Raw genomic sequence first — 23,905 nt, forward strand, 5'->3', positions numbered from 1 at the left:
TTTAAACACATTTCACCAGTTACATATTAATTTTCCACATGCGTGGCGACATATGGGATAGACACATGAATATGTCACACCATAAGTAATTTTACATATTTAATTTATAAACTGTATAGGGGTTTTAATTTAACTAACTCTCCGTTAAATAATTAGTCGTGATAAGGATAGGATGTGGTGATCTACTGTATATTTCATGGAAAACCTCATTCCAGCTCCTGTCCATCACCATCATTTAAGACTATACAGATCTAATCCTTTTTTTTTCTTTTCGGACTAAAACTAATATTAATAAAAATGTGTTTTTTGTTTACATTTCTAAATGCTATGCTTCAGTCAAAAATTTGAGTTCACCTTCAAGGGCTTCCATGGTTTGGATCCTGACTCCATCGGTGAACTCTTAACTCATTTTACGCCTAAACGTAGTTTGAGTTTCATTGCCTCTGACCTTGATTTGGTCGGTGGGACGAACTCCAGTCTTACAGATGATCAGATACTGCATGTCAGTTAGCACTTTAAACTCCCGTTTTAGAAATTTAAGTGTATAAGATAACATAGAATTTTGCTTAATTTGCCGTGTTAATATTTGTGTTAACTATTTCTTGTATGATTGTAAAGCGCTTTGAGATGATGCACGATGTAAGTCTCTATATAAAAACAATCAACTTATTATTTTATTACACTCTCAAAAGAGTGTTGATCTTGTAAAATATGTCGAATATCCGTTCATATGTTCAGGATCCGCACTATTCGTACGACTGTTGCACTTTTTGAGGCTTAAATAACCCATATAGCCTGAACCATTATATGAGTCAAAATATATATATATATTATTATGATTGCAAGAGATACAGGTGTGCATATTGTACGTAGTCTGTAACTGTACTTGTTTAATTTTTTATGTTATATTCTTAAAAAAACGGAAATAAAAGCACGTTCACATCAATCACAAATACCTGTCTAAATCATATTTAATTTAACCTTATCATCAGCTCTGCACAGTTTGATGGTATCGCCTTTCAAAGCGCGCCTTCATATTTGTCTCAAACAAATGAAATGTAAATGTGTGCGAACTCTGAGCGTGATGCAAACCATGTTCCTGTCCCGTTGAAGTGCCTTGTTCCTTTAAATGTGTCTTCGCACTTAGCCTTCGGAACACTTGTGCTGCTGCTCTGCATCACTGCTCACACTGTGTTGCTAAGCAACTAGGCAGCACACAGAACCCAGCAGAAATTCTCATTTTCTATAAACAAAAAAACCTTATTTTTTTGTGCAGTTATTGTAATAGTGAAAACTCCAGTATTTTTTTTTATCACTTTCTGCTAAAAAGATGTATACATTTCGGGACTATGCTGGTAGACCTTGTTCTCTGTGACATCAAAGATGGTCCCAAAGTGGCCAGAATTGCATAAAAAATGCACCGGGATACACTTACTGCATTTTAATGGGTTGCAGGAAGAATCGTCTCTTAAAGGCACCATTTCTCAACGTCTTTTTTTCGCCACTCGACGTGGGGGCAAGACAGATCTCTTTCGTCTTTGGTTCAGTGTTATCTTTATTGGCCATTTTTACTGGCATTAATAATTACTTTAAACATTTCGTCAAAGTTGTGATTTTTCCCTTACAATTATATTTAAAGTCGTTGTTTTTTGTTATACGTGATTTATTTCGATTTCATTTAAGCATCATCTGTGCAATGGTGCAATGGACGAAATAACGGAACTACAAAGGTGTACGGGGAATGTACTGCTAGTTATCGCTTAAACAAATGAGACCTATGTTTTTGCAACAAAGCTTGCCTATCTTTCGGCATTCGAAGTAGACTGCAAGATTACTAATACCGTGCTTGTACAGTTACTGATGGAATTCGGGATATTTTAAAATAAAAGGGTATACCTTTTTCACTAAAGGGTTAATATAGCCTGCTCTGACGTCTGAATCTCAATTTGTTCAGTGCATTTTTTTTGCAATGTGCAAATTTTTCCCTTAGTGACTTTGCAATGAGAGGAGCAAATCTACATCATCATCAGCAATAACAAGGGAATGCAGATCACCCCCCCACCCCTCACCCACCCACCCAAACGTTTACATCTGAAAAAAGAAAGAAATCCTTAAACACAAAACACACTGAGGAGCTTTCGCCCCTGGAAGGAGAAGATCTGGAACAATGTGTCTCCTGCAGATCTCGACTGGGAAATTGCAGCAGCTAATCTAACTTGGAAGAAGCTGCTGCATTTTTTTTCCTTTATGTTACTTTGTCTGTTATTTTTAATTCTTTTTGTACATTCGTTTATGTACAAGATGCCTGATTTTATGGTGTTGGTAGAAGGGATCTGTGATTTGCACGGATTTCCTTAGGTGGGAAAATATCTGACGAATTCTTACCTTCATATATATATATATCCCAGCCTTATTGATTTTCGTGTATTTCTTTATTTTTCCAAGTGGATTTTAATTAATTATTTTACTGAATTAGTATTCTTATTATTTCTTATTGTACTATTCGTTTAATTCTTTGGACCAAAGGCGGTTGGATTATTGAAACTGTGAAAAAGGAATAGTGGAAATGTGGGGTCTCCAGGAAGATAAATTATGTGGAATTTTCTGTGCTCTGGCGGCTCTGTCACTTGTCTGCTGTGCTCAAAGGTAAGAAAATATTAAACATTGCATTGAAGTATAAACACGTTTTTGACTTGTACACACGGGTACATGAATACACTTATCACAAGTACACTCAGAAATACATACGCAAACACCATGATGTGCACACAATTTTTAAAATGAGAACACAACATACACTTTTTGTTTTTCTCCCTTTTAATCCATACTCTTAACACCTGAAACGCAAAAGAAAATGGCAAGAGTCTGCTGTTGATTGAATAGAAATTGACAGCTATACGGGTGTACGTGACAGAAGATCAAACACTAAATCCTATAATTCCACATTTTCAAACAAAAAATAAGTGCACAAAATTACATTCATGGTGGGGGAAAGGGGTGGAATTACTTGTAGTGGAATGGGCTGAAGTAATGCAAATTACTCAAATATGGATTTTTCAAAGCAAATTGTTGATGTATTGGGGGATAATTCTAACCACGTAGTTTTTTAACCAGTTTTAATTGCACAGACAGGCATTGCACGTGCACAATATCACTTTAAATAATCATAAACGGATTTTGAAAGATATGCTCTGTTTAAAAGCTTATTACTGTGAAATCTCAATGCAATATCGTATTTTCAACATTAAAGTAAATGAAAACAGCGCAGATGTGTGTCAACAGCAAAGGCTAACACCGATCATTGTGTGAGAGAAGCACAGGTGCAGTCAGGTAAAGTCTTTATTTACAGTTATAAATACCTATAAGTAGATTTTTGATGGTATAAGCTTTTCTTTCAGTTATTCTTTCAGAGGATGTTCAAAATATAATTTGTCATTGTTGTATGTAAGATTTCTTTATATATACGTGAGCAATGGAAATAAAGTAATCAGGGCCATTCTTATTACAATTATTTTTTATTAAAACGTTAAAAAACTGCTTGATAAAACGTAGGCATTGGGCAACTGGATAACCGTTATACTCTATAATGGACGTTTATTGTCGTATTTACTAAACCGCGGTTCTCACGAGTATAAACCAGCTGTAGCTATAACCTGAACAATATGTCTTCCATTTTGATATTGTGATATTTCAATTCTCTTGTTCTGTGTTAGACATATCCTCAACATGAAATATATTATACATATCACGTGTCCATTTTTATTTTGCTTTGTAATAAGATATACCAGCGTGAACCCTGACGAAAAAGGCCTTATCTTCGGACACATTTGTCAAGTATTTTATTTCTCAAGGTCTAAAATACAAGAAGTTAATCAAAAAGTCAAGATAATAAATTAACTTTTTCCCCCTTTTATTTTGGTAAATACAAATGCATTTTAATTTTTCTACCAAGCTGCTTATTTTTTATCTCTCTGTGTATTTGTATTAATGCAAATATACAGTACCCTGTCATCATGTCTTCAAAAAGCTCGGTTTTCCATTTTATTAATTTTATTTTTAACTGAAGTCCAATTCTCTATGAAAGCCTCCCTGGAAAATTAAAAAATGGGGTTTGAGTGCATCCTTTCACAGTAATAGCGTTGGTACAGTACCTGAGAATGGAGAATTATAAACAGCCAAAGGAGTTACAGTCTCTGCATCCCAAATTTTTTATGCTGTAATACCAATTATAGACAGAAATATACTTTATATTGGAACAGTTTTGAAAACCAACAGTTTCAACAATTTCAGTTTAGTATTAAGTCTGGAAAAAAGTATAAAGTATAACTGCTATGCGTTCGGCGGAAACATTCAACTTTTTCAGACTTAATATTACAAAAATGAAATGCTTAAAATAAATTTGTCATTGTTATTTTTTATCAGCCCTTCCACCGGAAATATATCTGTGGCAAAAAAGACAGTGGACAAATTGCTGAAGGGGTATGACATCCGCCTGCGACCTGATTTCGGAGGTATGATACTGTAAATTTCATTCTGAGACTCTGAACAGTGGTCTCTTTTTTCTTTTCCAGCGAACAGTGGGATTAGCGATAAATTGGCTTTATGCTCATGAAATATGGGAAGTTGTCATTAAATTTAAGTAACAAACTTTAAGACTTCATGTTCATCAGTTCATCCCACAAGTCTCTCTTGCACAAAACAGAACAATCATTTATCTGGGTCTGTCATTTCTGTAGTTAGCCAGTACATAATACAGACATTCAGATATGCTCCAATCCAGGACAGACAGACAAATGGATCACCATCTGATTAATACTGTAGGTTAGGGGTTAAAAATCATTCTTTGATAATATTAGCCTTGGTCACGGCTTGTTTTTTTTGTGAATAAAGTAATAAAAAGGTAATACCCAGATTAATATCTAGAAAGACTCACTAGATATGGCAGACTGTTTTTTTGACAGTAATCAGCCTTATCCTCAGGCCAAACACAGTCCATCATGTATTTCATGTAAGTTCGAGTGTCTGATGTTATTCTACAAAATGGAATAAACAAGCACAGATGTCCAAAAGTTACTTCTGATCAATTCATATTTGATACTTTTGCGTTTTTTCCTTTAGCGGAAACTGTAGTTTCACGAGTAGGAAATGGTTGTCTTCTAATTGTTTGCTGTCCATTCATGCTGATGGTGTGTAAAAGCTGTACAGGTCAAACCTTTACAATGACTGACAATTTATGTTAGCAGTTTTTGCAGGCAGGTCCATTTCAGCTTCATAGACACCCTTGAAGCTCTTATTAGATTGCACGTTTGCAAAAAAAAAAAGGCACAAGCATAAAAAACTGCAAGACATCTAAAAACTGACAAGATCTAGTTAAAGTGGTTACTTTCTGTTATAAATTGCTTCTGTCATTCAGACAATAATAACATGGCATAACAGGTAAGGTCTGGTAATTTTCTGCTGAAGTATTTTAAGGTGCCACCATTTTGAAAAGTATAATGCCACTTCCTTTTAAATGCACCTCTAGATGTTCTAGATTTGTTCTATTAAAACAGTTACATGGGGCTTGGAGTGTTGACACATGTCTACACACAACCCCAACCCTAAACCTAATCTTAGCTCTGACTGTAATCCTAACATTTGTCTTTTCACTAGTCATAAACATGACTTTAATCCTAACTCAAAACCTAGACCTATAGTTAGACTTTTTGGCATGAAGCACCAGGAGTTTTGTAAAGTATATCTGTTCTTTTTACATAAACCAATTGGACTCTCATGTGTACATGTTCTTATGCTCAGAGGTTTTCTGGACTGGAGGGTTTTTAAACAGATGGTTTGGTAACATGCTCTTAAACTCTTAATGTTTATAAGACCCAGTGAATTAGTATATTCATAGTTCACAAAATTCTACTTATTTGCAAGTCAATATCTCAAAATAACAAAAAATCAGTTTAACAAATGGAAACAGCACAGCTAAAATTGGAAACATGCACTGACACACACATATATGTGTTTAAAAAGATCTGTATATTTTAAAATCATGTATTACCACCCTCATTTCTTCTAATAACAGAGTCCCATTGTGTACTTCTCACCTTCTGTCTTCTATTTTGTACACTTGCTGAATTTGCCATTTAAGGCAGAAAATCCATGCTCTGTTAAAGGAAGTAGAGAAAACTGCAAGTGAAAACAAACACACAGTCAGTTCTGACATCCTGATTGACAGGCTTGCTTTCTAAAACATTTACTTTTTGGGGCTGTTAATGAGTTTTAATGATTGCATTTAGTATTTTTCTAAACTCAGGTTTTTGGAAGCAGAGTTGCTGGAAAGAAATGATAAGAAAAAATGCAAAGACAATGACAAAAACAACAAAGGGCTTTTTTTAATACAATTAAACTTTTGTAGTTTTTAGAAGTGATTGGTATTCCATTTCAGCATCTCAAAAACAATATGTAACATATCCCATTCTGTACATTCCAGCTAAAAACTAGTTCATGAGGCCATTTATCAATGCACTCTGAGTAATTAAGAAACCTGTTTAAATTCAGCACATCTTCTATTACAGTTCACAAACAATCTCAAATCTTTTGAATCTGAGTTTTGAATCTCAAATGGTCCTTGTATTCATACCAAAGCTGTACTGCATATTACTTACCAGTTAAAACTTTTCTGGATTGGTCTACTGACCAATGTGAGTGAGAATGGGCTGTAATTGTTCTTGACAATTTTAAGCTTACTTTTATATTTCCCTGGTAACGTAAATACATTAGCTTCCATTATTATACACCTCTCTCCAAAAGTAAGGGATTATCTATTAACTTGAGTTTAGTGATAGCAATTTCAGTCATATTGAGTTCATATTCTTAAAATCACAATTTGCCTTTTGAGTGTTTTCTGAGTGCTGAATAGCTTCCATATTCCCCGTGGTTATGGGTGGTGTGAGTTTTTGATATCCCTACGAGCACAAAAAACATTTTCCAAGAGAAAAGAGTGAGACTTCATTCTTTGCCCTTTTTAACACATACAACGTAGCTATTTTGAAGACGTTTAATAAAGCTCTGAATAATCACTTGACTTAAAAGGGAAGTAGGCAAATATCAACATGTAATATCTTAAATATTATTATTTTCTATAATAGATGATTATGAATCTTTTCTCGTGAGGTAAATCGTGCATGTCATTAACGGGGTGAAGTTGTTCATATTTGCTTACTGGATTGTCTTCTGTCCAGTTGTTTTAAAAACTGTAACACAAGTAATAGAACTACTACCCAGGACCTTAAAGACATATCTGGATGACATATCTATTGCTAGAAGCCAGAAAAAAGTGTACTTGCTGACAACCTGAAGTGAGATAGGTGGGCCTTAGTGAATTTTGACAAAACATATGAAAACATAGCTGAGGTGTGATTGTCTGAGAGTCTTGGATGCTATCCCTTACCATATGCCGATGAGTGCATTCTCAGGTTTCCTGCCAAATCAGGTCTTGTCCTGGTACAAGCTGAGTTGTCTGAGAGTAGTATGTTTTTCCATTTGGCTTCATTAGCGCACTGCTGGCAAAAGCCATGAAGGACTGACAGAACACAGCACTTTCCTTTTTTGGGGTTCTGAGGGTGAAAAAACTGCACCATGAAATGAGCATTTTAAGAGGTAATATAACCCATTCACTTATTGCCACAAACAATATGCATGTAAGTTTATTTGCTACAGTTGTCTTATTGTGGTATTCTGAGATAAAGAAGGGTAATTTCAGCATCAGAAAATGAAAAAAAAAACATCATCCAACAGTCTACCTTTGTGAGACAGTGTAATGTTTTGATGCTGGAGAAATTTACACTGACTACTGTATTTGTCTGATCATTTTCCTCATAATTTAAGTAAGGACAGAAAATTGTATGAAATGATTGGGAATCTTTTTTAATTTTCTCAAGGTTCCATTCCAGTGGCACAAAAAATAATGTTTTTCAACTTAAATAAACTTAAATAGGTAATAAGTCTGTTATATATGTGGTATGTAAATCTGGTCTAATAGAGTATCGCTTTTAGTTCAAGTTTAATTCTGCCCTATGCTTTATTGCACCAGTTCTTTTCCATATTTATTTGTTTTTGCTGTGATTTATCAACCAAAAGCATATGGAGTTATTATCAGACAAGGTCACAGCCAAGCAGAAACAGATATCACCAAGGGATGAACATACCAAATTTAATTAAACATTAAGGCCCAACAAATTTGTTAATTAGTAATGCGACTAAGAATGTTCACCTTAGAATTAATTCCCAGGCTTTTACATTATAGGCTCTATAAATGTTAGCATGTCTAGAATAAGACCTGCATGGTGGCACTGTGGTTAGCATGGCTGCCTTGCAGCACTGGGGCCCTGAGTTTCGTTCCTGGGGTGCTATCTGCATGGAGTTTGAATGTTCTCCCTGTGTTTTCATGGGTTTCTTCCCACAGTCTAGAGACATGCTGGTAGATTTATTGGCTTCTGGGAAAACAGTCCCTAGTGTGAATGTATGTCTGTGTGCCCCGGTGATGGACTGGCATCCTGTCCAGGTGTATATTGCCCTGTGCCATTTGTTTGCTGGGACAAGCACCCTCTCCCTGCGACAATGGATTTGATAAAGAGTTTAGAAAAAGGATTGGTGGACATCTAGAGAAAAGGAAGAAAAAAGAAAACAGGAAAAAACAGACCTCTCATACACTCGTTAATCTGGTTTCTAATTACAAAATACTTTCAAAATATGAATGGGTACAATATTGCCTGATGTGTGACACTTACATAAAGTATGCATGTGATTAGCAATCTTGGTCTCCAGATTGCCCATTACTGGCTGGCTTACTGACATCAGTTATTAGCTACAGTAGATATGAGGTAGCCAATATGTGCTTAGTGAGGTTCAATTCTGGTGAATGGCCACGCAGTAGCAGTGTTCTGGTGCCTTGATTTGAGTTTCTGTCTTTGTATGATTACATGGGTAATTTTATTCAGGACACCACCTTGACCATTCTATGATGAAGTTTAATGTTCTGAAAGTGTGAAAAAACACACTGGTGGACTGTGTGTAATTTACCACTCAGAAATTGAAAATAAAAGTATCTGAGAGTACTTGAATCAGTTAAAAGCATATGCATATTTTTCACACAATCACAAAGATCACAAAAATTAATCAGAAAAAAGATCATAACATTTAAAGTACAACATGCTAACATGTACCAAGTTATACGTTACTTGTACAGTCTACATATTATACATTTCTAGTTTTAAAGCCACACTCCTAGCGTTATAAGACACTACTAACATAATATATCACAAAAAACTTTTATAAAAGTTTTATAAAACTCTACTCCTACATGCCCTGCTTTTCATAACTTCATATATAACTGCCTCTCCTGAGTACACCACCCAAACATATGTCCAGTTCATATTTGATTTATGACTATTTTAGCAATACTTTTCTCACCATTTTTAGACATCCTAAAATATGACAAACTAAAATGGCTAAGCCCTTGCATATCTTGTTAGATAAAGCTATACATAAAATGTTAAGTAATATCGTTTGAAAGGTTTCTAGCAGTTTTATTGATGTTGTTTCAAATATTCATGAAATATTTATCTCATATATTCTACCACTATTTGACAAGAAAGCATCCAATGGCGATGTCCCTGCACATACAAGAAGTTAAATGATGGCAGAAATCACTGCAAGAATTTGTGTAAAAGACGAAACAGAGAAGCTCACATGTGTTTTGTGGGAACCCCCATACAACAAGTCACATTAGTCACTGGCTTCTCCTGAGCTGTTAAATGAAGTGTTTTTTAAATGTTAAGTTCAACTAATGGTATATTGTTCTTAAGGCAAAGATAACCATGTAGGTGTGAGGTGTTGATAGTATGTGTCATAGAAATGTACAGTAGATCATCATCTTATCAGCTCTGATGTTATGTTCGCCCCTGGATTAGAGATATTTATACTCCAAGCATCAAAGGAAATGTTTCACTCTACTTATACATGTTGTTAAAATATAAATTCAAAAGAATTTGGATATTAACTTTTTTTTTGTCATTTTGATGAATTGATCACAATTTAATGGTGGCACAGTGGTTAGCATTGCTGCCTCACAGCTCTTGGGCCCCAAGTTAAATTCTGGAGCTGGGGTGCTATCTGTGTGAAGATTTTATGTTCTCCACACAGATGGAGTTTTCTGTGGGATTTCTCCAGGTGCTACTACAGTCCAAATACATTCTAGTAAGTTAAATGTCTCCTGGAAAAAAATGACTCAGGTGTCTGTGAGTGGGTGTTTGTGTCTGTGTATGTCCAGCAATGGCATCCCATCTAGGGTATATCCTACCTTGTCTTCTGTTCCTTGTCAGAATAGGCTTCAGCTCCTGCTACCCTGTACTGGATAAAGCAGTAAGAAGATGAATGGATGGACTGATAGGAATATACTGAAGTGACTTTTACTGTTGCATAAGCACTAAATCCTCGTTAATGAGAGAGCAAAATTGGCCACAAGTGATTTAACCTGTTAAACAATGAGCACCATGAAAATTAAGGAAGAAAGGCATCCAGGAACCTCTTTTTGCTGCTTATCAAGAGAACATAGGTGTGTTGGATACTGGATTAAGTCAGAGCACTGTCAGAACACTGAGGTATTCACAGCCAGCAGTTTGCCACCTGGAAAGACACTACAGCCAGACCTTGCTTGTCAAATACAGTCCATTATCTATCATGAGTAACCAAGATTGACACGTTATCATGCTACATCTTCATGATGATTTTTAATACTATTTTCACTGCATCATAAATGTCTGGTAGCACAAACCCATGCATTAGCAGTTCATTTTTGAGGAGGCAAACTGAACAGTCCTAATTTTCAGAAAAATGAACACAAAGCAGCCCAGTACACACCAGTATTCATCAATGGCAAAGATATAGGTAGTGTGAGGAGCACCCCAGGTGGAGTCACTAATAGGAACAAAGCCCCGTGTAATAATGAATTAAGGTGTATTGTACACCACCCTCATGGATGTCAGGGAGCATGGTGCAGATGTGAATAATGATATGCTAATTGCTGTGTACAACAGACCAATCGATGTGGAGCCCCAAGTGTGATGGACTGGGTAGGAGCGTCTAGTCGCTAGAGAACTCCAGTTGTGATTGATGGCAACTTGACCGCACAGTGCTCTATTAATCAAGTCCATGAGACCTTACTTGCAGCCCTTCCTGCAGGCTCATCCTAACAAGACAGCATTCCAAGAGGAAATGCATGTCCATGTGATGCTTTTGGAACAATGGCTTTCAGTTATGTCATTCATGCCCTGCACACCAGACTTGAGCCCCATTGAACATTTGTGAAATTAACTGGGATGTTGTGTAGTGCCTAGAGCTAAGAGACCACTGAATGGGCACATATTGTCCAGCATAACACAAGATGAATGGGACAATTCCATAAGACAGCATCTGTAACCTGATGCAAAGCATACAGTATGTCATGTATTTCTTGAAATGCTTCTAACAGTGGCCTCACACCACTAGCCTGTGACACTCACACTAGATCCCGTGTTGATCACCCCTCTTCATGGGAAATCTTGTTTTGCATGATGAATTGTATATACTGTTTGTCTTGTCTGTTAAACACACTATCGTTCTGCCTGCTACAAAAATATATTTTCCTCATGATCAATTAGTGAATTTCTTGCAATTGCATGCAATGTGATTTTTTTCATGTTCAGAATATATACAATTTGTCAGTCAATCTATAAATTAACAAGTAAGATTAAGGGCTTATTAAGTGTTTGGTCAGTCAGTAATTCAGCTTTGTCCATTAATATATAATAGACAGCAATTTCCAATATTACCTTAAATAACACTGGCTGATACATGCCACTAAATTTTTAGCCAGCAAATACATAAATCTTACTGGTTCAGAGACTTACGGACTTTGAAAATCAAGTCTTTATACAAACATACTGTATTTATATACATACCTGTACACATACTGTACATACACCAGCCCCAAAGATCCCATGAATGTTATTATGTCTGGGGCAGTGATACGAAGAGTTCAAAAGTGGTATATCTCAGGGGAACCACAAAATCCAGTGTGGTTAGTGTCAACTAGAGCCGACATTACTGACACCTGGGGCAATAAAAATAAATAAATTAAAACCATTTCTCATATTTAAACGAAACCAGAAGTGTTTGGTTGACATAGTATTATACATACACAATATTATATGCTGTAATTCATTTATCTTCCAATTTCCATAACTGATATTCAATGGTTTATGGCATTTGACAGTTATAGAAATGTTTTAGAATATACGTTTCATCAGTCATCATATATAATGATGTCTGTTGATTAGTACAGTGTAAAACAGCTTATTAGAATGTAAGCCATGGTATTTGCCTTCTCAACCAAACATGTGATGCTACTAATCTAACCAGAGAGTATCATTGTTCCATGTTACGTATATAGAGTATATGTACATATTTATTTATATTGAAGAGTCTGTACTATAGTTTATTAACATTATAAAATCATTATTAACATTATCAAATAATTTCAATTAGATTGCCAAGTGTGATTCCAGGCTGGTGCAGCTGTAGTAATCTGTTTTCTATAAGAATCAAACGTGCTTCCTGTGTTGTCATTTTTTTCTACGATCAAAGACTTGTTGTCTGGATGTTTTTCAATAGAAATAGTCTTAAAATAAATAAATCAATAATTCAATCATCAAAGCGAAGTCTGAATTAAGTCACAACATGGGGAGGTCATTTTGCTTCAGGTCTGAAAGCATTATTTTGGTTTAAAAAAATGAACAACATGGCACACAGAGAAAATAAATTGCTTTTTCTAAATAGAAACATGAATAGAAGAACAAAGCTCAGAATATTAGGCGTCACAGGGGTTTGAATGGCATTAAGGAACAATGAAACACATCCATACTTCTCTATTAAAGTTTCATAGTATTTTGTAATGTTTTTGGTGTTTCATCAGTCATTGTTTAGGATAAAATGATTTATTTCCTGTCTAGTGTTATTAAGGAGTTATTGCTTCAGCTGCAGCTAATGTTTTTAAGTACTTTTCATATGGCAGCTGCCTTATTATTGTTGCAAAATAATAACAACACAGTTTTGGTTATTAACAGAAAATTAATAGGTATTAGTAGGAGTGAAAATGTGGTGTGCATTTAAGGTAAAGCAAAATTCTTTAAAATTATCCCATATGTCCAGGATTTCAGCCCAGCTTAAGGTCTCAATTACTGATGTATCCAAGTCACTGATGGGCGCCAAATAGTTACCACTAATAAATAAAGCCGAAACTTTCTGAATGTTATACCATTCTCCTAAACTTTATTTCTTGTGAGATTAATCAGATTTAAAAAAGGATTTAGTTAAAGCTCTGGTGAAGGACATCAGTATCCAAGATATTCTAATATCCAATGGAGTAGGATTCCTCTACCAGCTGCAGGATTTGAACCCACAACCTTCCAACCACAGGCACAGATCCTTAGCCAAAGAGCCACCACTCCACACCAGGTGGTAGGGCCAGAAGGCTGCTAATCTGAGTTCCCCCCAGATTCAGTTGGCAAGCCGACCCTGGCAGCCTATTTGCAGTAAAGGTACACTGCTGTACACCTAAAAGAGATAGAGGTTAGTTATAGGGTTTTTAAGGCATAGGCACAGTAGTATAGTAGTTAGTGTTTCCCCCTTAAATTCTGGGGCCTTGGGTTCAAGTCCTGAGGTGCTGTCTGTGTGGAGTTTGTATTTTCTTCCCATGCTCCTGTGGGTTTCCTTTGGGTGCACTGGTTTTCTCCCACAATCCATGCTGCTAGGTTAATTGGTTCTGGCAAAATAGGCACTGGGCTGAGTGGGTGCATGTTTCTGTCTGTGTGTACCCTGAATGTTAATGTGCGTACCCTGTGGTGGACTGGTGTCCCATCCAGGGTGTATCCTGCCTTGTGCCCATTGCTGGCCGGGATAGGCTCTGGCTCCCCCACAATCCTGTGTTGGATGAAACAGAAAATGGATAGATGGATGGATTATGTGGTGTTGCATCCATGACAAATGAAATGGTAGAACCACCAGCACAAGGTAGGCATCAGCACAAGAGAACAAACTTTGATTGTTGTCGGTTTGTTTTTGTCAGCAACCAAAGAAGGAATATTTGAAGGTGGTGAGAAGGATTATTAAACAAAAATATGGGTAAGCTGAAGCAAAATTGTCCCAAAGCTTCAGGGCCAATGGCAGCAGTCTTTGAGGTTCAGTGCTGTAAATGGTCAGTAACTTGATAAATGGTGGTAAAACTGACAATAAATGTGGAAATTATGTTTTTGTATAGGAAATCTCAGGGTGGTCCACCTTATTCATTTTAGCAAGTACTGAGAAAAAGAAAAAACATTTAACAGCTACATATAAATTTTGTAATCATATTTTTTTATCTTAAACTATAAGATTTGGACTAACTGTATTAAAAACAAAGAGCATAGACCTGAATATAAAAGTAATTTCTTTACAAAACCTCTTCCTAGTTTTCGTTGTAATTAAATGGTAGCTCTGCACTTTTAAATAAACAAATAGTAGCCTTTGTTGATTGCTCTCATGGTATACAAAGCATTTGAAGGGGTTAGTACAGAATTTTATTATTCATTATGATGGGTTGGGCTGCATCTCCTTCTTTATTTATAATTTTATTGTTTTAATATCCTTATTTGTATACCTTGCATACAGTGTTCCAGTTCCAGTGAATTGTGGGTATGAATGTTAACTTTCACTTTGTAAGCGAACCAGTTGACAGAGTGTTTTGTGGCTTCTTATTCTGCATTTTTGCATCTATAAAATAAAAACAAAGATGGTTGTGACATTGTGATTGGACAAAGAGCAAAGTCATATTCGTTCCTAGAATTTATTACCTGGCATAGGAGAGGTAAAACAATTACTATTCCTTTTTTAAAAAAACTGCAAATATAATATAATACATTATAATATAATAACAAAAATATAATTTATGTTTACAATTAATCCTTGTTTTTTATGGCTTACTCTTAATTGTTTAATAACACAGAAGTAAGCACCACATGCCTTTCCTTTGGCATACACCAAACTCTTTACTTGTGACTAAAGCATAAAAAAAGTCTTTGTTTTGTAGCAATAGTATTATTTTACCATTTTCTCTAGGTTATCAGTATAATTATTTCCTTATCCTTTTGACAAATATAGCCTGCAGATATGAGGTATTAGCAGACGGCTATGGTTTCTGGACATCCATTTTGTTGATATGCATCCAAGTTATGTCTTCACATATCACATATTAAATACTGTGTATTGTCTGTTTTGAAACAGTTTTTGTTAGGAAATAGTAGTGAGGACCCTTTGTAGAAAACCTGAACGATATCCAAAGGCGTAGTCGGGAGGGCAATCCGAGGTCCGAAAGCCTTAGGTAAACAAGCCAGGCAAAAGTACAAAACCAGAAGCAGAGCCGAAGCGGTGAGGAAGCAAAGAGTCAAAACCAGAGCGATTAGTAAAGTGCCAAAACCAAAACCAGGAGACGTAGTCGGGGAACAAACCAGGGCCAATAAACAAGTAGTAAGTCGCAAAGAAAGTGATAGTAGCTCAAGCCAGGAAAACCTTAATACTGAGCACAAAAGAGTGTGTGAAGCAGCATTAAACAGGGTGGGGAAAATTGGCTAATTGGGAACCGTGCTGGAATGCCAGGTGGAATGACAGTTTTGCGCTCTATCTTGCACATTTCTACCGTAAACTAAAAAAAGTGACTTTCACAGTCTTAAAACATGTCCACAAATGATTGGACAGATACATAAAATGGCCTTTTTTTAAACAAGGTTCTTATATATGTTTGTTGAATCCCCTTGCAATGCTGTATCTCAGTTCTCTCCTATTAGCTAAATTTCATAGTGGTTATACAGTACCTAAGTCTAAAAAATGGAACAAAACTGGATATTATCAAGGTGAATGCATGTCCATCAATTTTCTAACCACTTTATCCAGTTAAGGATCACAGGAGAGCTGGATCTCAGCAAGCAACAGGCGCAAGGCCAGATACACCCTGGACAGGATGCTAGTCCATTGCAGGGTGCAGACATACACAAACATGCACACACTTACACAAAGTCCAAGTTTCCCAGTTCACCAACAGCATGTCTTTGAACTTTGGGAGAAAACCAGAACACCAGGAGGAAAACTCACTCAAACATGAGGAGAACATACAAACTCCACACAGTTCGCACCTCAGGTGCCTCAGTTCCATAATTGAACCCAGGGTCCCAGTGCTGCGAGGTAGCAATGCTAATCACTGGTGAATGAATATATGAAAATAAATCAATATACTGCAGACTGCATTCATAAATTCATCAATGTCTAGAGGGAAGCCGTCAGGTGCTACATGAATAAAATGCCAGAGTTTCTCCAGAAGGTCACTAAGCATGTCAATTAATACAGTAGGTGATAAGATTGTCATTTCAGTCAACAACTGATAAATAATTAACACAGTGGTCAGTGACAGAAACCATTGAATTTTGAGTTTGAATGAAATCATAAACTGATAGTTGCTAATCACATTTGTTTCCTAAAGTAAGGTACAGTAGTTGTGTGTGATGAAAGTGGCCTCTGTGGTCAAATGGAAACCTCATAAAAAGGATTGCTCAGTGAACTGTACCAGTGTTTTTTGTTATACCGTTTTCATGTCCAAGAATTATAAATGCTTCTAGTAGATTTTTAAAAGCTTTGGAAGGATAATTTCAAGCATAATTATTTAATTTAAATTTTATTTAAACATGATTTTTTTCTCTTACACAAATGTGTACAAGTATGTTATTTTTTTTTTACAACATTCCTTAATTATACGATGAGCAACTTGGAGGAATAGAAGATTGCAGCAATGTTTATTATCTGAAATAGGTGTGTTTAAGTTGAGGGAAAATGTTCTCAATACAGAAACAAATGAAGGCTTTAATTTCCATTTATTTGATAATGTCTGTGTTTGAAATTAAAGGGTGGCAAGGTGGTAGAGTGGTTAGTATTGCTGCAGCACTGGGACCCTGGGCCCAATTCCGTGGGGAGCTACAGGCATGGAGTTTTTGTGTTTGAGTGGGTTTTGACTAGGTGCTCCAGTTTCCTCCCACTATCCAAAGACATGCTGTACAGACAGGTTAATTGGCTTCTGGGAAAACTGGCCCTGGTGTCTGTATCTGTGTGTGTGCCCCGTGATGGACTGGTGCCCCATCCAGGGGTGTGTCCTGCCCTATGCCCTCTGCTTCCTGGGATAAGGCTCTGGCTCTCCCATGACTCTGTATGGATGGATGTTTAAAATTGATTTTGGGGTTTTAAAGTTTTAAAATATGTCCACAAACCTGAAAAATATGATGATAACTACTGAAAATTAGCCTAAGAAAAATGTTCTTTCTCATTAATAAAATAAAAATGATACCACACACAGATGTAAGATTTACTGTTCAGATGGATGCAATTATGACCCTTTGAGACACTTTGGAAGAGCAATTCCCCAAGTACTTTTTTGTGTATTACTAGATACATTATACTTTATTGGAGTTATAATAATAATAATAAACTTTAGTATATATAGTGCCTTTAAAGGCGGCTTCTCAAAGAGCTTTACAGGATGACAACAACAATAAATAAGAAGAATACACAAGATAAAACACAATTACAATATATAGAGGAGACCGTGGATGGTGGTACTAAGAAAAGCAGAGGGGTGAAGAATGGAACTAGTTAAGTAAAGGCTTTTCTGAAGAAGAGGGTTTTGAGTCTGCATTTGAAGGAGTTTAGAGAAGGTGACTCTCTGATATCCTTGGGGAGAGAATTCCAGAGCTTGGGGGCATAACAGGAGAAGGCCCTGTCACCCATACAATGTAGACGGGCTTGGGGGACAGTAAGGAGAGCAGAAATAGAATAGCGAAGGTTGCGAGGTGGGGAGTAAGGCGATAATAGTTCAGACAGGTACTGAGTTCCTTACACACAAAATGCAAGAGTGAAAATATTTCAGAAGATATAAGGTGCTATACGTAAAATATATTACTCAGAGACTGGTGTCATTAAATAGGAAATAGAAATGCCTTCAGTAAAAAAAAATCTATATTGTGCCATATATAACTAAGCATATGTCTGCATGTGAGAATGAAAACAACTCTAAATTAAAATCTTTAATGAGCAATATCCTCTTGCCTCTGATTTATTTTGTCATTTGCATTGCTGAGCTTATATATTATACAAATGGCCTATGCATCTCAGATAAATCGCTATGCTCACTATAGCTAGAGAATAACAGAACTCATTAAGACAGTGATTTATTTAGTGCCCAAAGTAAAAGACAGGAAAAAATGTTACCACAGAGGTGAGAGTGAGAACCTGAGGCTATAATTTCCACTTTTTTTTCCAAACAAGCATGTGGTCCTTTCTTTCTTTCTTTATATTTTCATTTTCCAGAAAAAGTCAAGACCATAACGATAGGATACATAAAGGAGATACAGTACCTGGACCATGTGAAAATTTCCAGCAATTTACAATATACAAATCACTTTAAATAAATTTAATCAAAGACATGAGAGAGAATTTTTAAAACAGGTTAAATAGAAATATAATATAAATTGTCATACATCCATCCAAAGTCATGAAGCTACTTATTGTTAGTAAGGGTCAGAGCAGTGCAGAGTCTGTCCCAGAAATGCAGGACACAAGGTGAGATTACAGCCTGAATGGATTACCATTTTTTAAATGGTCATTTAAAAACATACTGGTTGATATTTATTCCTCTGTAATACATTTTATTTTACTGTTAAATGGGAAGATTTTGCTATTTTAAAATCACTGTTAATGGACTGGTGTTTTAATTAAATTTAGAAAAACGTAAAAATGGTAGGAGGTCATTTGGCCCTCTATCTAATTTGTTCGCTAGTAGCAAATTGATCCAATGGTCTCTACCAACCATTTCTTAAAAGAGGCCATGGGTTTTGACAACCTGGCTAAGATTAGGTTCTTGATTGCTCTTCTCTGGACTGATTCCTGAGCAGAAATATTTTGTTTTGCACTGGCAACATGGTGACCAGACTATGCTGTCTGTTCAGGAGAGATCTATTTCCTTGACTTTATTAATGTCCCTAAAACTTTTAAATACTTGATTCAGGTCCTGTTTTGAACTTCTCTTTTCAAGTCTTAAAAGAATCATTTAAAATAAAACATCACTTAAATCCTGATCCTGTTGATCACTCATCTCCGAATTGATTGTAGAGCACCAGTATTGTTTTTGTAACACCGTAACCAAAAGTATGCACAATATTCAAAATGAGTTCACACTACTACATTATACAATGTTAACACAATATCACTTGATTATATATATTTAATTAAAAATAATTATATGTTAAGATTGCATCGTGAACTAGTAAGACCTACTGTATTTTAGATTATTGTGCAAAGGTTTGGTCACCACGTTGTGGAAAAGATGTACTGTAGCTTCTCTGGAGTCTAGAGAAGAGCAATAACATACAGTGAATCTGGGGCTTAAGGAAATGCCACACACTGACAGGCTGAAAGAATTGAACTTTTTAGTCATGAACAGAGAAGGTTATGAGGGGACAAGTATTGAAATTCTCAATCAACCTAGCAGATTTCTTCAGAAAAAAACAATGTTAAACATAACATATACAGTGCCTTGCGAAAGTATTCGGCCCCCTTGAACTTTTCAACCTTTTGCCACATTTCAGGCTTCAAACATAAAGATATAAATTTTTTATTTTATGTGAAGAATCACCAACAAGTGGGACACAATTGTGAAGTGGAACGAAATCTATTGGATTTTTGAAACTTTTTTAACTAATAAAAAAATGAAAAGTGGGGCGTGCAAAATTATTCGGCCCCCTTGCGTTAATACTTTGTAGAGCCACCTTTTGCTGCGATTACAGCTGCAAGTCGCTTGGGGTATGTCTCTATCAGTTTTGCACATCGAGAGACTGAAATTCTTGCCCATTCTTCCTTGCAAAACAGCTCGAGCTCAGTGAGGTTGGATGGAGAGCGTTTGTGAACAGCAGTTTTCAGCTCTTTCCACAGATTCTCGATTGGATTCAGGTCTGGACTTTGACTTGGCCATTCAAACACCTGGATACGTTTATTTGTGAACCATTCCTTTGTAGATTTTGCTGTATGTTTGGGATCATTGTCTTGTTGGAAGATAAATCTCCGTCCCAGTTTCAGGTCTTTTGCAGACTCCAACAGGTTTTCATCCAGAATGGTCCTGTATTTGGCTGCATCCATCTTCCCCTCAATTTTAACCATCTTCCCTGTCCCTGCTGAAGAAAAGCAGGCCCAAACCATGATGCTGCCACCACCATGTTTGACAGTGGGGATGGTGTGTTGAGGGTGATGAGCTGTGTTGCTTTTACGCCAAACATATCGTTTTGCATTGTGGCCAAAAAGTTCGATTTTGGTTTCATCTGACCAGAGCACCTTCTTCCACATGTTTGGGGTGTCTCCCAGGTGGCTTGTGGCAAACTTTAGACGAGACTTTTTATGGATATCTTTGAGAAATGGCTTTCTTCTTGCCACTCTTCCATAAAGGCCAGATTTGTGCAGTGTAAGACTGATTGTTGTCCTATGGACAGACTCTCCCACCTCAGCTGTAGTTCTCTGCAGTTCATCCAGAGTGATCATGGGCCTCTTGGCTGCATCTCTGATCAGTCTTCTCCTTGTCTGAGCTGAAAGTTTAGAGGGACGGCCAGGTCTTGGTAGATTTGCAGTGGTCTGATACTCCTTCCATTTCAAGATGATCGCTTGCACAGTGCTCCTTGGGATGTTTGAAGCTTGGGAAATCTTTTTGTATCCAAATCCGGCTTTAAACTTCTCCACAACAGTATTACGGACATGCCTGGTGTGTTCCTTGGTCTTCATGATGCTCTCTGCGCTTTCAACAGAACCTTGAGACTATCACAGAGCAGGTGCATTTATACAGAGACTTGATTACACACAGGTGGATTCTATTTATCACCGTCAGTCATTTAGGACAACATTGGATCATTCAGAGATCCTCGCTGAACTTCTGGAGTGAGTTTGCTGCACTGAAAGTAAAGGGGCCGAATAATTTTGCACGCCCCACTTTTCATTTTTTTATTAGTTAAAAAAGTTTCAAAAATCCAATAGATTTCGTTCCACTTCACAATTGTGTCCCACTTGTTGGTGATTCTTCACATAAAATAAAAAATTTATATCTTTATGTTTGAAGCCTGAAATGTGGCAAAAGGTTGAAAAGTTCAAGGGGGCCGAATACTTTCGCAAGGCACTGTATATGAAATAGAGAGCACAATGTTGAAGTGAATTTAAAACCAAGAACAGAAGGCACTTCTTCACCCAAAGGGTTGTGGGAGTATGGAACAAGCTTTACTTAAGTGCCTGCGGCATTCAAAATTTATTTGTAATACTTTGGGAAAGCTTTGTGTGCTTGAAACCTTTGTCTTATTTGAATTTGTCTATTTTGTAGCAACAGTATTATATTATCATTTTCTCAAAGTTATATCTGTATAAATGCTTCCTTATTCTTTTGGCAAATTTGGGCAGATATGAAGTATTAGCAACTGCTGATCCATTTTCTTGTTGAAGACAGTTCCCTACCGTAGTTTCTTTCAAGCAACGTCCTTCTCTCGTTTATAAACTTTCTTATGTTCTTATGTCTAGTACAAAATGCACTTCCTAAATCGATGCTGACTGTCCCTTAGAATCTTACTGCCATGGAAATGACCCTCTGTTTTAGTTCTAATTATCTTGCCTATAACCTTACATGTAATATAAATAAGACTGATTGGTCAATAGTAACTTGTTTCAGTTCTGTCACCATTTTTATGGATGAGAGAAGCATTAGCAATTTTACAGTGAGTGGGTATTATCCCTGTATTGAGTGACTGTTGCAAGAGTTTTGTTAACAGTCTATAAATAACATCTCTTGTTTCTTTAAGTACAGTTGGTAGAATACCACCAATGCTGTGGGGATTTGCTAATCTTAAGTGCTTCTAGTACCTATAGCACTTCTGCCTGTTCCATTCTAATACTATTTAGTAGAAATACTATCGATGTCAGACAGATCACATTCTCGTCAAGCTGTGGAATACAGTTCTTTCTTTTCTTATAAGAAACATTTTCACATTTTTGCAGCATTCCAGTTATGTAAGTGAAAAGATTTGAAACATAGTACATAAAAGCAGAAATGGCACAGGACAATCACAGTGTAACACCCTGCATTAAAACAACACAGGTGTTTTAAACATGACTTACAGCTGCTTCATACTTAACTAGGCTTTTATCATGTTTTTATCTTGGTAATCCACTGCTCAGTAAACTTTCAGAGCAGGATAATGATGTTAGGGCACATCTGAGGCATTGAGTGTTTTCTACTTTATTGTTACAGTTAATGTTGGGGGGGTGCAGTAGCAGTCATTGATTTGGTAGAGAAAACAGAGTGATGTGAGAAGGAACTGTAAAGCAGCAGTGTGCGATGGAGTCTCCGCCAAGGGGATACAGTGTAATGATCTTGTGTATTCAGAAAACAAAAGCAAGACACAGAGGCTAAGAGCTGAAACAGTGAGTGCCTCTGATACCTCTGGAGACAGCAGTTTAAATCTAGCTGTCATCACAAGTGAAATGGGTTTTATGGTTTTGGCTTCCACTGTTAACAAAGCTTGAAATAGTGGCGACATATCTCTAGCAGTGCAAACGTGGCTGTCCTCCCCATAGGCCTGGGCCCCACCAGGCCATGAAAGTGAAAGACCGCTGTTAAAGCACTTGCCTCCTCAAGTTCTGTTTTAGTGCCCTCTGATGTTACAAAGCCAAGTAAAGCTACAGTTCTGCCTTTTTCCTACCTCTAACATAGGGAAGAAAAAGCAGGAGATGCTGGCGCATGTGTCTTTAAACTGTTTTTTTTTTTTTTTACCATTGGTGCACAGTCCTGTGAAAAGCTTAACAGGGTGAATCACAATTAAACCTGATTTCAGAGGTGCATCGCACAGTATGGGAATATAAGTACTTTCATTCTATCTTAAAGTTCATTCTTTCAAATCTTTTACTTTATTTTCGAAAATACTGATGATACCTTTTGAGGTGCAGTACCTAGAAAAAGTTTTTTGAACCCTCAATACATTTTTTGGAAATTGTGATCTCTTACGATAATGCCAATGTTGAATCAAAACCATTTTTTAAATAACTAAAGGGATCTGTTTTTACCAATTCAAAGTTTCTTGAGATGCACTGCTTTGTGAAGAACAAAAAAGTGAATAGTTAAAAATAAGTAGATGTGAAATAATAAGTAATCCCCTAGTTACTTAGCACCATTAAAGGGGTTACGAGAAACAGGGTCTTTAATAATTGGGTAACAGTCAAAAGGATGGAGTTTTGGCCTGAGTAGAGACCATGTTGTCTCTCCCCAAAGCCAAGATCTCCCCAGCAGACACCTGAAACATCATATAGAATAATATCTAAGGATCTGCAGGCATCTGACACATTAACTAATATTAGTGTTCATTTCCTCATCACTCAGAAAACAAGGGATGGGAATTATATTCATGTTTGGACAGCCGAGAAGAAACATGACTCTCTTAAATAGCATTACCTCTTTTCTCAAGTTTGTCAGATTACAAGAAGACTGTTCTCTGGACAGATGCATCAAAAATGTCACTTTCTGACCACAACAAGACGTTTTTTGTGACAAAAAACAAATACTGCCTTCCAGAATAAGAACATCCTCCCAGCTGTCAAGTATGGTGGTGGGTGTATCATGGTGTGGGGATTCTTTGCTGCCTCAGGACCTGGATGACTTGCTATCTTTAACTGATACTCAATTACAGGAGACGTATAGTTGAAGTCATTGCTGCTCGAGGAGGTGCCC

The 23,905-nt window shown here is 36.5% G+C and overlaps 1 protein-coding gene across 2 annotated transcripts in view; it reads left to right on the forward strand.

The window, feature by feature from the left end:
• Positions 1–1,205: 1,205 nt before the first annotated feature.
• Positions 1,206–23,905, forward strand: part of gabrb4 (gamma-aminobutyric acid type A receptor subunit beta4) — a 113,716-nt gene continuing 91,016 nt past the window's right edge. For both annotated transcript variants that reach the window (XM_088648982.1, XM_088648983.1), the window contains exons 1-2: positions 1,206–2,646; positions 4,423–4,511. In XM_088648982.1, the coding sequence (XP_088505108.1) occupies positions 2,567–2,646; positions 4,423–4,511 (169 nt within the window). In that variant the 5' untranslated portion in view covers positions 1,206–2,566. The remainder of the gene's footprint in view (positions 2,647–4,422; positions 4,512–23,905) is intronic.

Source organism: Lepisosteus platostomus, chromosome 10 (genome assembly GCF_059453375.1).
Source record: "Lepisosteus platostomus isolate fLepPlt1 chromosome 10, fLepPlt1.hap1, whole genome shotgun sequence".
NCBI classification, from domain to species: Eukaryota; Metazoa; Chordata; class Actinopteri; order Semionotiformes; family Lepisosteidae; genus Lepisosteus; species Lepisosteus platostomus.